General features: G+C 36.3%; 1 protein-coding gene across 2 annotated transcripts in view; it reads left to right on the plus strand.

Moving 5' to 3' along the window:
* Positions 1–15,477, plus strand: part of LOC136844489 (uncharacterized) — a 190,819-nt gene that overhangs the window by 160,798 nt on the left and 14,544 nt on the right. The window contains exons 6-7 of one of the 2 annotated variants that reach the window (XM_067113775.1): positions 4,479–4,562; positions 9,308–9,457. In XM_067113775.1, the coding sequence (XP_066969876.1) occupies positions 4,479–4,562; positions 9,308–9,457 (234 nt within the window). The remainder of the gene's footprint in view (positions 1–4,478; positions 4,563–9,307; positions 9,458–15,477) is intronic. The other variant, XM_067113776.1, reaches the window with a different exon arrangement.

Consider the following 15,477-nt stretch of genomic DNA (forward strand, 5'->3'; position numbering starts at 1 on the left):
AAAGAGTTTGACATAATAATTGACAAATTGGATGATATATGTAGAAATCACAAAGACTGGAATATACTCCTATCCGGAGACTTTAACTTTCCTTTCGAGGAATGGAAAGAATGAATAGGAGACTGTGGTTGTATTTATACATATAAAAAGGAGAGTAATCGTAGCGCAGAAGATAAGAGGCAATTTGAAAAGATATTAGATATGCTACTAGAACATAACATTCAGCAAATAAATCACCTGCCAACAAGAAAGGATATTTTAGACCTAGTATTTGTGAATGAGGTGAACTATGTTAAAGAAATAATAGTGTATAATACGAGTATTTTGGATCATAATGTCATAGAATTAACAGTCTGTTCCAAAGCACATGAAAACAGAGATAAGCAAGAGAAGAAAAAGTGGGAAGGATATGGAAAATACAATTTCTATAGTAAAAATATAAATTGGTAAAAAATAAATGAAGAGTTAAACAAAGACTGGGAAAACATATTCGTAAGTGACAATATACAGGTAAATACGGATATATTGTTATATAAAATATTAGGGGAAATAGTGGAAAAATATATATATACCGAAGAAGAAAAGTAAACATCAGTCATGCATACCAAGAGACAGAAGGATCTTGTTCCAGAAAATCAGAAAGTGGAAAAAAGGTCTTGCAAAAGAAAAGAATGCATGGAAAGTGATGGAACTAAAAAGTAAGATAGAAAATGCAGAACAAAAGATTATACAGTCAAATGAAAATGAAAAGCAGGACCTAGAAGAAAGGACCCTACAAAATATCAAGCAAAACCCCAAAATTTTTTACTCATATGCAAAAAAGATGAATAAAATAAGAGTAGAAATAGGCCCTCTAAGAACTGAAGGGCGATTAACGAATGAGAAAAAGGAAATAGGTAACATATTAGCAGAAAGGAATGAGTGAATTTACACCTAGAACTGATAATGAAGATAATGATACAGAAATAAGAGATGAAAATAGTGAATATTTATCAGACATAGATATTACTGAAGCCGATATTGTGCAGGCTATTAATGAAATTAAAAATGGGTCAGCAGCAGGACCAGATGGCGTACCTGCCATTTTGTTAAAGAAAGTGGTTCGTTCAATCGCAAAGCCACTCGCAATATTATTAAGACAAAGGCAAGATTTATGATGAGCATAAATTAGTATATATTACCCCTACTTTCAAAGGTGGATCAAGACTAGAGGCAAGTAATTATAGGCCTGTGAGTCTGACATCTCATATTATGAAAGTTTATGAAAGGGTAATGAAAAAATATATAATGAAACATTTAATGAAAAATAGTTTGTTTAACATAGAACAACATGGTTTTGTACCCGGAAAAAGTACACAAACCCAACTGATAGTCCACCATGAAGGCATATATAAAAATATGATAAACAAAAAAGATACAGATGTGGTTTACTTAGACTTTGCAAAAGCTTTTGACAAGGTAGACCATAATATATTAGCGAAAAAAATTAAAAAACATAACATTGCTGACAAAGTAGGAAGATGGGTAAAAGAATTTTTGCAAAACAGAAAACAGATAGTGATTGCAAACGATGAGAAATCAGATGGAGCTACGGTAATATCCGGTGTGCCACAAGGTACGGTGTTAGCTGCATTGCTGTTTGTGATTATGACTGCAGACATAGACAGTAATGTTAAAGACTCGGTAGTGAGAAGTTTCGCCGATGACACAAGAATAAGTAGAGAAGTTACTTGTGATGAAGATAGGAACTCGCTACAAAGAGACCTAAACAAAATGTATAAATGGGCAGAGGAAAATAGGATGGTATTTAACTCTGATAAATTTGAATCAATAAACTATGGTGATAAAGAAGGATTGCTATATGCATATACAGTAAAGGACCTAATAACAAGACAATCACAAATAAGGAAGCAGTAAAAGACCTTGGTGTGATGCTGAATAGGAATATGTTATGCAATGATCAAATACCAATACTATTGGCAAAATGCAAAGCAAAAATGGGAATGTTGTTCCGGCACTTCAAAACAAGAAAAGCCGAACACACGATTATGCTTTATAAAATGTACGTGCGTAGTCCACTTGAATATTGCAATATAATATGGTACCCACACTACCAAAAGGATATTGCACAAATAGAGAGTGTACAAAGGTCCTTTACAGCTAGAATAGAAGAAGTTAAGGACCTTGACTACTGGGAAAGACTACAATTCTTAAATTTATATAGTCTTGAAAGGAGAAGAGAACGCTACATGATCATTCAGGCATGGAAACAGATAGAAGGAATTACGAAAACATCATGGAGCTAAAAATATCAGAAAGAGCAAGCAGAGGTAGATTAATAGTGCCCAAAACTATACCAGGAAAACTAAGGAAAGCACACAGGACATTAATCCACCACGCACCAGCATCGATAATGCAGCGTCTATTCAATGCGCTACCAGCTCATCTGAGGAACATATCAGGAGTGAGCGTAGATGTGTTTAAGAATAAGCTCGACAAATATATAAGATGCATCCCAGACCATCCAAGATTGGAAGATGCAAAATATACCGGAAGATGCATTAGCAATTCTCTGGTAGACATCAAAGGTGTCTCACACTGAGGCAGGGACCTGGGGCAACCCGAACGAACTGTAAGGTAAGGTCTCTCTCTCTCTCTCTCTCTCTCTCTCTCTCTCTCTCTCTCTCTCTCTCTCTCTCTCTCCCTTTCCTGTTAAGATAGTTGCTTCAATCACACTGCCCAACATTTATGACATTTTATATTTCACCCCTTCTCACACCCCATTCTTATCGAGGCTGAACTTGGACTTAAAGGGCATCGTGAGTGTCACTATTCATCTCAGCAATCTCGAAAACTATGGATTAGACACTAATATCTGTCATTTTTGACAATTTATTTTCACCCTTCTCACCACCCTTCCTATCGGGGCTGAACTTGGACTTAAAAGGCATCGGGAGTGTCACTATTCACCTCAGCGACATCGAAAACTATGGATTAGATGCTAATATCCGTCGTTTTCGGTTATTTTTACATATCACCCCCTTCCCACCCCTACCCCTTTTGCCAGTGATGTCTTACCACCCCATAGTATTCTTTTGCAGATAGTAAGTCATATGCATACCGAAATGAGGTATGACAAACCTGTAGAGTTTCTTTAGTTACTAAGTCAACGGGCAGGAACCAGCCCCATCTCAGGGAAGCCCTTCCCACCCCGACCCCCTTTGGTGCCCTTTGGTGTTAGTGTTGTTTTATCCCCACAGTATTCTTTCAAAGGTAGTAAGTCATATGTACACCAAGTTTGGCTGAAATTGCTCAATTCGTTTCAGAGTTATGGTGGAACAAACACACACATACATACATACATACATCCCTTTATATATATATATGTATATATATACATACATATATATATATATATATATATATATATATATATATATATATATATATATATATATATATATATATATATATATATAGCTAATAAATTTCTTAAAATGAATCACAGATAATCTACCATTGAATCACAAGATAGTTCACATTACCAAACGACCATAAGACTTACCTTCAGTGTGACACTTGGGCTTATTTCTCTTTGCATAACTATGCCATTCTTGGCCGAAATTTTGACAAGCGGAGCCCTTGATAAAGTTCTGCGAAATTCTAGAGTTCCACAGAACCCTGGTTGGGAATCGCTGGTCTAGCTCAATCCAGATAGCCTTTCATAAAGAGGTAATTCAAGTATTCCTCTCGTGTTTCCTATTTTACTTCCATAAAGATCTAAGTCAAGAATTCCTCATGTGCTTCCTATTTTACTTCCATAAAGATCTAAGTCAAAATTCCTCTTGTGTTTCCAGTTTTACTTTCATAAAGATCTAAGACAGGAATTCCTCTTGTGTTTCATGTTTTTCTTTCATAAAGATCTAAGTCAAGTATTCCTCTTGTGTTTCCTATTTTACTTTCATAAAGATTTCAGTCAAGTATTACTCTTGTGTTTCATATTTTGTTTTCATCAAGATCTAAGTCAAGAACTTCTCTTGTGTTTCCTATTTTGCTTTCATAAAATCAAGAATTCCTCTTGTTTCCTATTTTACTTTCATAAAGATCTAAGTCAAGAACTCCTCTTGTGTTTCCTATTTTACTTTCATACAGATCTAAGTCAAGAACTCCTCTTGTGTTTCCTATTTTACTTCCATAAAGATCTAAGTCACGTATTCCTCTTGTGTTTCCTATTTTTCTTTCACAAAGATCTAAGTCAAGCATTCCTCTTGTGTTTCCTATTTTACTTTCATGAAGATCTTAGTCAAGTATTCCTCTTGTGTTTCCTATTTTACTTTCATGAAGATGTAAGTCAAGTGTTCCTCTTGTGTTTTCTATTTTATTTTCACAAAGATCTAAGTCAAGTATTCCTCTTGTGTCATATTTTATTGCGTTTTACACTGAATTAGGGAATTAAGTTCTACCCTTTTTAATTTCAGATTTACACCGTTCTCTGCGTAGTGTCTCAGTACCAAGAATACCTGGGCGGGCGGGGAAGAGCCAGTGACGATGGGTCGAGATCGGTAAGTGGAAAATAAACAGGGGTTCGAAAAACTGGTTAATGAACCCGCAGCTTTAATTTCGTTCATTTCACGTATTTGATTATTCTTCCGTGTTTATTTATCTGCTTTTGCTTCTGTATTTTACTTTATTCATTTTCCTTCCACACTGATTTGTCTCTTTTCACACATGGGTACTCAAGTACTTGGAAGCTTGTTCAACAAGTTAGTAGACTTTTTGGCTTGTTCCATGTGACCTTGAATACATTTTGAATAATAATAATAATAATAATAATAATAATAATAATAATAATAATAATAATAATAATAATAATAACCAAGCAATTCTGGTTACTTTCATATTTTTTCTTACGAATATTCACTCACAGGAAAACCCTACCCAGTTTCTACAGTAGGTATTTCCGATAGAAAATCTAGACTTTATTTGTTTACCGTAAGTAGAAAAGCGGACACATGGAAATATTAAGATCCAGGTGTACTGGAAATCAGCTTGAGTTATAGTAACAAATTTTTACTGAAACAGAATTTCTTTTAGTTACCAGTTGGCGCTTTGAAACTTCCTTTATCTTATCATCGTCCTGTTATGTGCGTCGTTTTCTTTCACACACACACACACACACACACATATATATTTAAATATTTATGGCATCTTTCTTTGTATAGTGAAAAATTCATGGAATAAGGCCGTTGCTCCCTCTGGACCATGTTTTTGGTTTCCTACCACATATTTGGTAAAAAAGTATCCTTGGATCCTTTGATATGCTAATTCGAAAAAAACGTGGAATACTTAATATAACCAAAATAGGAAGATAAATTTTCAAAACTAGGTCTCAGGTTCTATTTTAAACAGGTTTATTATGATTTTTATCTTCGTATTTTTCGTAGTCGATATTTCTTTATGAGCTGTCTTTAAAAGCATTCAGAAAGCAAGGCAAACTGGTAATTTGTCGAAAAAATAGCCACCATTCTGTTGATTTTATTTAATTTTTCTTACCGAAATGAGGTTGACTGACATACCTTATGGTAAATTCTGATCCTTTTGACGCCTCTTTGTGTGTTCGATTATTCAATAACTTTTTTCTAACGAGAACCCTCAAGTGCATGTAATTTGACGTCTTATGTTGCTGATTCGAAATATATCTTCAGGTAAGAGGTAAAGGATAACTGATATGTCCTTATACTAAGCCCTGGAAATCCATTCATCCTTTTGTGTCTCCTGTTATCGATAACCACTTTTCTCTCAAGAGGCTGGTCTACAGCTTCCTCCATGTTTGAACATAACCTTTCCTATTTTTCTAATTTCATTTTTTGTTTTACCACCGCAGGGGGCAGTACCGTCAGTGCACCTCACGCGGTGCACTGTAGGCATTACTTAAGGTTCTTTGCAGCGTCCCTTCGGCACCCAGCTGCAGCCCCTTTCATTCCTTTTACTGTACCTTCGTTCATACTCTCTATCTTCCATCATACTTTCCACCCTCTCCATAGTGCAACTGTTGGGTTTTCATCCTGTTAACCTTTCAGACCTTTTAACTCTCAATTTCCCTTTCAGCGCTGAATAACCTCATATATTCCAGCGCTTGGTCTTTGGACTAAATTTTATATTCCATTCGTTCTATTGCACTAATCCTTTGCTAGATAAGGACAATCGGTGCCCATCCGAATGACAGATGAATTGTTTTCACTATCGGACTGTCGGCCGTTATAATTACGAACGCATACATCACGAATGGCGAGAAAAAACTCTTTTCTAAAGTCAAAATTCCAATTTCATTTAATTCGAAGAGTCGGAGAAAGCTGCGTTCTCAAACTTTCGGGTGTCGGGTGTGCTATGACCCCTGGCCTTTGGGAGTGGCATGACCTCAGAACCATGGTCTTTATAGGTGTCGGACTTGAATTCCTGCGCTTGATGTTATAGTGAAGTATGTTATCCTGTCTCAAGTAAGCTATTAGTTTTCTGTAGAAGAAAACTATTGAGATGGCTTCGTCTATCCGTCTGCAATTTTTCTGTCCGCCCTCAGATCTTAAAAACTATTGAGGCTAGAGGAGTGCACGTTGGTATGTTGATCGTCCACCCACCAATGATACCAGATTGCAGCCCTCTAGCCTCAGTAATTTTTATTTTATATAAGGTTAAAGCTAGCCACGATCGTGCGTCTGGCACCGTAACAACACTGACCACCACAGCCGGCTGAGAGTTTCATGGGCCGTGGCTGAGAGTTTCATACAGCATTATACGCTGTACAGAAAACTCGATTGAGTTGAAGAAACTTCGGCACATTTTTTACTTATTTTTTTGCTACACATTTGAGTCTTGCTAGTGGACCAAAAACCGCTCTGCTATCTCTGGATGAATGAGTGTACCTTCAGACTACTACTACTACTACTACTACTACTACTACTACTAATTCTTTTACTTGCTAACCAAATCCCGTTTATTGAGTAACTTAGAGAAAATGGCTCTGTTCAATGTTCAGAGGTTTTTAGCAGCTCCTTCCATCCAAGAGTTATCTGAATCCAGTACGAAAGTACCGCTAAATGTTTTATCGACACGAATTACTTTAAATCCCGTGTAGGAAAGTACAGCTAAATCTTTTTATCGACACGAATTATTTAAATCCCGTTTTATTCGCATGCGTCTTTTCTATGTTTTTTCTGTTCCCATTTCTCTTTTCTTTCCTTGCCGTCTTCATACCCCGTCCACGCTCCTCTCTTCAGCAATCACTCTCGTTATCTATTTCTTTATTTATTTTAATTCCTCTTTGACTATTCGCCTTGCTCTGCTGCTTGGCTGTTTGAAAGCAATGAAACTAGTCACCTAATTCTTTCTTTATCAGTTTTTCCCTCTGTCTTTCTCGCGCCTTCTTTCTCTCCATTTTGATAACAACTCCATCATCCCAATCTTTCTCTTTCCCCCGCCAGACTCTTTCTTTTCTTCTACCTCGTCATTTTCCATCGTTTTCTTTATTATTCCTTTTTCTTTTTCCTTTGATCGTCAACTTGAAATCTCTTCGATCCTTTGCGATCTCTCATTCTTTTTAAATCCTACTGGACTTTTTCTCTTCTTTTTTATCGGCTTCCTTTTATCTCCCTCTCCAACATTTCTTTATTACATTCTTTCCAATTGCCTTAACTTTTGCGGCCCTCCCAGACTCTTGTTCATGAACACATTTTTATAGCAATTACTTCACCTTATTTTTAAGTTTCTTTCTTTGTCTTTTTCCCATCCATTCCATTATCACTCTATTTTGCTCTTCCCTGATGATTTCCCCATTTCTCGAGTAATTCCTCCAGTCATCTACCTCGTATCCTTATCTGTCATTTCTACTTAATATTCCTCTTTAATCATGTCATTCTAATAGACTTCTTATTCTTATTCTTATTCCAACAATTTTTTCATTTTTCTTTTTCGTTTCTGAAGTTCAGTATTTCAGTCAATTCACACCTGACGTCCCTCAGATCAAGGACCCCGACACCCGACGCTGCTATTCGATCCTTGTGAAGCATCGCTGGCCTAAAGAGGGAGAGGTTCATTAATCCCCCGGTCGAAAGGAGAGAGCTTGCATGAAGGCTTCGTTCGTTCGGGCTTTTCTTCAGTCGCTGAATATCTTTGCTCCGTGTTTTGTCTTCTCTCTTTCTGGCCGGAAGACTTTCTTCCAGTGTTGCTCTTGGATAATGAGGAGGTTGCTTAAGGCAGGTAATTCTCCACATTAAAAGAATTCTTTGACACGAGTTTGCAGATGCGTCCAATTCCAGATAAATAATGACACTACTAGAATGTCCCCCACCCCCACCTCCCATCGAAATATATGTTGCTTGGACGTTGTGAAGACCTATCTATATTGACTCTGGTGTAGACACTTTATCACCGGACACATATTGAAGTCTTTCCATTTCTGTTGCTTTTTTATTTAAAATTCTTTCTTTTCCTCAGTTTTATCTTTTTTATTGTCTCTATATCTTAGTATTCTTTTGGCTTTGAGCTTAGATACTACAGTACATACAGTTTTCTACAGACAATCTGGTACAAGAAAAACTGTGCAGGAGTAAGAATTTTCAGTTTGACCACGATGAGAAAATCTGAGAAGAATTATTGTTTTCACTGTTATTGTAATTGCTGTTCAAAATGCACAAAACGTCACATAAACAAAAAAGCATAGAAGGTCATTCATTTGCAAACCAAACTTCTCCACAATATGATGCCATGTGTGAAAAAGGAGGAAGAAGGGAACGAAGGAAATATAAAATGAAAACACACACACACACACACACACACACACACACACACACACATATATATATATATATATATATATATATATATATATATATATATATATATATATGTGTGTGTGTGTGTGTGTGTGTGTGTGTGTGTGTGTGTGTGTGTGTGCTTTATATAGCAATAAGTCCGAAAATCAAAGGTACCACCTACAAGCATCAACATTAGGGATTCTGCCATGAACTCGTTTTACAAGGCACACTTTCTCCTTGTATTAGTAAAATCCATTTAGTATGATGAAACACTTTGAATCCAGCATGTCCAATGGAAGCATCTATCCATCTTTTATAAAGCAAATGTCCTCTTCCTCTTTACACCGATGATGTCTAGTACCCATTTGGAAGTGCATATTTCACCAGTCCCAGTATTCTGTCCTGTTAATAACTAATAGCTTTGAGGTACTTCCTTGTTACATATCCCTAAATAGCAGCTCTACAACGCCCGTTAGAATGAATACTTTATCCTACAGCCACCGACGATCCGTTATTGCCGCCAGTCGACCATGAATAGCGGACTAGAGAGCACCAGGCGGACGGTGACATTCTTGGAACACGGAGTTCTGATCAATGGGCTCTCACCCAGCTCTCACGTCACGAGGACTCCGTCTGTCGTACACAAGGTGAGTTCTTGAGGCGATGCTCAATAGAATCCAAGTGAGTAGCTTGGCCTCTGAGGACTGCAAGGCGAAAGCAATGTGCAAATGTATGTTAGATGCTTGGTTAGTATTCATCAGTACTGTTGGATTGATTTGCAGCACGAGAGACAAGGATGAGAGTTGATGAAATGATTACGGTGAGTGTGAGTCTCGGCTATTGTTCCAGGGTTACCTTGTGCTGTATCCTAGAAGGACCCACCGAATAAAGCAAAAAAAGTCATTTTCTCGCACATGGTTGATGGGTAGAACTGCCAGTTGTGGTTTGTCAGTAACATATTTGAGTAACATATCCTTAGTCTTGAAAAGGCGAAATAGGATAATTAACACTCTCCTCGTAAGTCACTAAAACCAATTACGGAAATGAAATATAAAATAAATGTATGACGTATAGCACACATAGATGGATCATTCATAATGACTCGTATTATGAGGAGCATTCCGCTGAAAGCAATTCATTCAAAAACGCAGAATAATAAGCATAATTATGGTAATGAAGTAATTAAATCAGTCATCTCCTTGACTGGAGACACAGTAAGACTCAATTAAATGTAATAAGCCGCAGCGATATGCGATACGAATAATTAATGAGCATGTCTAGCAGCTGGTGCAAGTACCTCTTGGCAACATAACAAACGTCCAGAGTTCATGCACTGAATAATCATTCAGTACGTAACGCGAAAAGATAGACAGTGCACGCATGCTTGAATTAGTCTGCAATCTGCAATTGACGTGATTAAACAGGCCCTGAAAAATGGGACGACCTATCGCATCATGTTACAATGTTGACAAATTCGTGTGGTTAACTATCTCTGCTTATGAAATACTTGCTTATCCAGTATATATATACACACGCAGCGTTCATGCACATATAATACACAACCTATACAAGTGTAATTCAGTAGGAAGGTATAACAAAATTATTAGGGAAATAAACAGTCACTTACCGGCTAGATAATTAAGTAATAATGACAATTATTGGACACTAATGAGGCAAGGATTCACAAGTATACAGTCTCAAAAGCAATAATCAACCGGTTTGTGTCAATTAACAGTTAATTTGAGTAGAAATTAATAAAAACAACCAGACACTCAAGGCGAGAGAGAGAGAGAGAGAGAGAGAGAGAGAGAGAGAGAGAGAGAGAGAGAGAGTGTAGATTAAAAGCTATTATGACCACTATTCAGCGTTAAAACGAAATAAAGGAATTTAGAATTAGATCAGTTTCTTTATTACATAACACGACCAATTAAAGTTTCAGCTTTTTCAAATAAAGAAACAAATAAAACGTTACATAAAATGAGTATGTCGGGAAAAATCCAGTTTCTGAGAGACGTTATTTGTAAATGATGGATAGACAGGTTATTTCCTAACACACACACACACACACACACACACACACACACACATATATATATATATATATATATATATATATATATATATATATATATATATATATATATATATATTTACATATATATATATATGAATCTACATGTACATATATTTTTTTATTTATATATTATATATATACAGAATATATAGATATATATACGAAGATATATATACATATATACAGTATATACACACATATATATACATATATAATTATATATATACATAATGTACACCGACTTACCCCAGCACTGTCATTGTCAGTAACCTGACCGTCAGCAGTTGGTGATTGATGATTGATAAGACAGACAGTGTCACTGCGTGCAGAGCAGATACATCAGACCCAGATGAAGAAAGATTTGTGACAACATCCAGAAACAATGCTGTAGTTAAAAGTGTGTATGTTTATATGTATGTATGTATGTATGTATATATATCATACATATATGTATATACATGTACATATATATATATACATATATATATATATATATATATATATATATATATATATATATAAAGATAAGATTCAGTACGCCACACATTCTTCCGCAATGCGCATGTTTTTCGACGACAAATAATATTCAGTGAATAGAAGGGCATGTGTTTTTATTACTGTTGTTATAACTATCATTCATATGCACAGGTTTTATTAAAAAACAGTCAAATTACCAAAATGTGCGCAGAAAGCTGTAGATAATAAAGAAGAGTTGCGCAATTAATTACAATTAAATAAAAAAAATCCATAAACAAACAAATATGCAAAATAAACAGTAGGTGTACAATATTAAATAATTTAGGTACAAGAGCATGGCGCATTGCAGAAACATTTTAGCATTTTGTACAAATAAAATACACGATGAAGAATGTTTTACTAAGGAGAGAGAGAGAGAGAGAGAGAGAGAGAGAGAGAGAGAGAGAGAGAGAGAGAGAGAGAGAGAGAGAGAGAGAGAGAGAGAGAGAGAGAGAGAGGGAGAGAGAGCGTAGGAATCACAGCTGTGAAGCTGTAATTAGAGAACGAAGAAGGAATATTGAAGAGGTGAAAAAATTATTTGCTTAGCTTCATCAAATATGCTTTCTAGTCAAAAACCACAGCGAGAGAGAGAGAGAGAGAGAGAGAGAGAGAGAGAGAGAGAGAGAGAGAGAGAGAGAGAGAGAGAGAGAGAGAGAGCTTATGCTTGAAACACCATGCACCGACCAAACCTACCAGCCAATCAGATACCATGTCTAAATGAAAACAGCTTTTTCTTTCCCGAGTTGTGATAAAGCCAAGCCTAGATGAAGGCCAGATTAATCTTACAACACAACAACAACAACCACAACAACAACAAAAGTTTTGTCACAAATGCTCATTAACAGAGACGAAGTAAAGAAGAAACAACAGCTGTCTGAGGTGGCTAGTAATTACAGGAATTCATCTGGTTAGATACTGCGTTTAATATTTTCCTCTCAAAATTAACAACTGAGTTAAGGGAAATTTTATCGGATAGGATGAATGTTAATGACAAATCAGCTGAAGCTGGAACTGTTATTGTAAGCAATATATATATATATATATATATATATATATATATATATATATATATATATATATATATAATGTTTACAATAACAGTTCCAGCTTCAGCTGACAGTAATATCTAATTCAATATACACTGGGAATAGTTCGAACCTGTGGATTTGATGAAAAGGAGCCATGAACTAATTCATCCAGCTATCAGGTGAGATATAAATCCATTTTGACTTTGCTGGAATTATTCCTGTCGAATACAGGTTTATCTTAATAAATTATATCTATATAATAAATGTGAATGTTTGTGTGTTTGGATGCTATAGAATTCCTTCCGAACCGCTTGACAGACCCAGACAAAATTTTGCACGCAGCCCCTATGTCAACCCAGAAAGGTTTATAACCCAAAATCAAACCCCTACCCCGTGAGTGAAATACAAACAGAGACAAAACAAATGAAATTTCCGTTTTAACCGGTGCTGTTCACATTTTCTTCAGTATCTGTACGGGAGTCACCTGTACCTTGGGCAGAAAACTAGCACCGTTTCTGTTGATGACGTCATTAAACTACTCCCACTGCAAACCCTATAATCAGTTTAGTATATCCAAAAAAATTAAACAGATGTGTTTGGCTGTATTAGAATTACTTTCATTCAGTCATAAGGCAATGTAATTCAAAATACAACTTCTACCACCACACCAGCCAGCCCTTACAATTCTCGCCACGGAAAAAAGTAGTAACAGACCGAATGTTTCTCGCTTACCCCCTCATTAGAAAACTACTCGCATCGAAATAAACACATTTTTTTCAGTCTTCGTATCGTAGAAGAATAAGATTTTTATTTGTTGTCTGTTCGGTGATGTATTTTATTCTTTTCTAACAGGGGAACTTGAATTCCTCTACCCCTTTATCTTCCCCTCACACTTCCCCTTCGCTCTTCGGTTCTTTTTCCTTCCTCTTCCCCCTTTCCCTTTCTTCCTCCCTTCCCCTCTCCCCCTTCCCTCCCCTCCCATTCACCCTTCCATCCCCTCCCCTTCCCCCGTCCCCTCCACCTTCCCCTTCCGCTTGCCCTACCTTTCCCCTATCTTCCCCCTCCCCTTCCCCATTCCCCCCCTCCTCTATCTTCTCACTTCTTTCCCCTTTCCCCTCCTCCTTCCCTCTTTCCTCCCTTTTCCCCTTCCCTCCCACTACCCGTAGGCTGTTATTCAGAGTTTTCACGGGCCTACCCGTAGGCTGTTGTTCACAAGTTTTCATGGCAGCGCCGGCTTGGTCAGCTAGTGTGGGTAAAGGCGTCAGCCGTGTCACTGTAGTCCTGAGTTCTTGTCGTTCGTTGGTTCGAGCCCGCGGGACGACGAACTTATCATCAACTAAAAAATTCCCCTTCAGTAACATATATGAAAATATATTACTTCCAAGGTAGAGTGAATTGGATATTAAAGGACGTTTGTAGGTTAATGCTTGTATATGAATCACGGTGATGTGATAAAAATTCATTCATATGGCTACGTGCGACAAACGCACTACATGGTCAGCATGGCAGAGGTGGGTTGATACCGATTCTAAATACAAACACTTGAGTTCGACGGGGATTTGTAGGCGAGGGTCGGTATCAACTTATACCTCACTTGTTGGCCGTGTGGGTAAAGGCGTCAGCCGCGTCACTGTAGTCCTGAGTTCTTGTCTTTCGTTGGTTCGGGCCCACGGGACGACGAACTTATTATCAACTAAAAAATTCTCCTTCGGTAACATATATGAAAATGTATTACTTCCGAGGTAGAGTGAGTTGGATATTAAAGGACGTTTGTAGCTTAATGCCCATATATATATATATATATATATATATATATATATATATATATATATATATATATATATATTTATCTCCGATCTTTCCTTCATAACACAAATATATATATATATATATATATATATATATATATATATATATATATATATATATATATATTATATATATATGTGTGTGTGTGTGTGTGTGTGTGTGTATGTATATATATAGAAATAATCAACACTCAATCACGTGTGGAACAGAAATAAATTTCTGACTCGCATCAGGATCGAACCCAGGTCTTTGAATTGAAAGGCAAGGGCGCTGCCCACTAGGCCATACAAGTCAAAAGAACTTGGAACCTAAGGGCAACTGCACCCAAGGAATTACCTGAGCAAGCTAATTGCTTGCATACCAGCGTGTTTTCCCCAACTTCTTTTGACTTGTATGGCCTAGTGGACAGCGCCCTTGCCTTTCAATTGAAAGACCTGTGTTCGATCCTCATGTGAGTCAGAAATTTATATATATATATATATATATATATATATATATATATATATATATATATATATATATATATATATATATACATAATTATATATTTATATACATACATTTATATATATATATATATATATATATATATATATATATATATATATATATCTACATACACACACATATATATATATAATTATCTCCTATCTTTCCTTCTTACCACACGTGTCATCTGTCTCTCTCTTATTCCCGCGACTTCTATTACAGAGGAGGCCATGTCCTACTTGGCCTGATTAGCCATTGTTATCCTAATGGACGGATTGTTCAATCAAAAACTCATCGCGCGATGTTGACGAGCCTCCGCGACAAACTCGATTTTCTTGTCTTTCGTTCATTTTCCGTGGTTTTCGTTACCTTTCTTTTACGTTCATTTCCCCCTTTTTTTATGCATCATGGCTTTTCGTTAGTCATCGCATAATTTAGTTAAGCATTGAAGTTTATTTTAATTTCGAAAATTATCATCTCCTCACGTCCCTTTTTCATAAATTATATCTTTTTGTTAATTACTATTTTTTCTTTCAGCATCGATCTTTTCCGTTTATCGTGGCTTCTTTCTATTGACATCGCGCCTTGTCGTTGATTGCCTTGTCTTTTCCCTTTATGAAATTGGCTTTCTGTTTTATTACCTTTTCTTTCTTTTCATCTTTTCCGTTAAATTATCCTTATTATTCAACGTGGTTTTCCACTGATTATTGAATCATCTTTTTTCCTGTCGTAAAATTAATTAAGAAATCGT

The sequence above is a fragment of the Macrobrachium rosenbergii genome, chromosome 12 (genome assembly GCF_040412425.1).
Source record: "Macrobrachium rosenbergii isolate ZJJX-2024 chromosome 12, ASM4041242v1, whole genome shotgun sequence".
In the NCBI taxonomy this organism is placed as follows: domain Eukaryota; kingdom Metazoa; phylum Arthropoda; class Malacostraca; order Decapoda; family Palaemonidae; genus Macrobrachium; species Macrobrachium rosenbergii.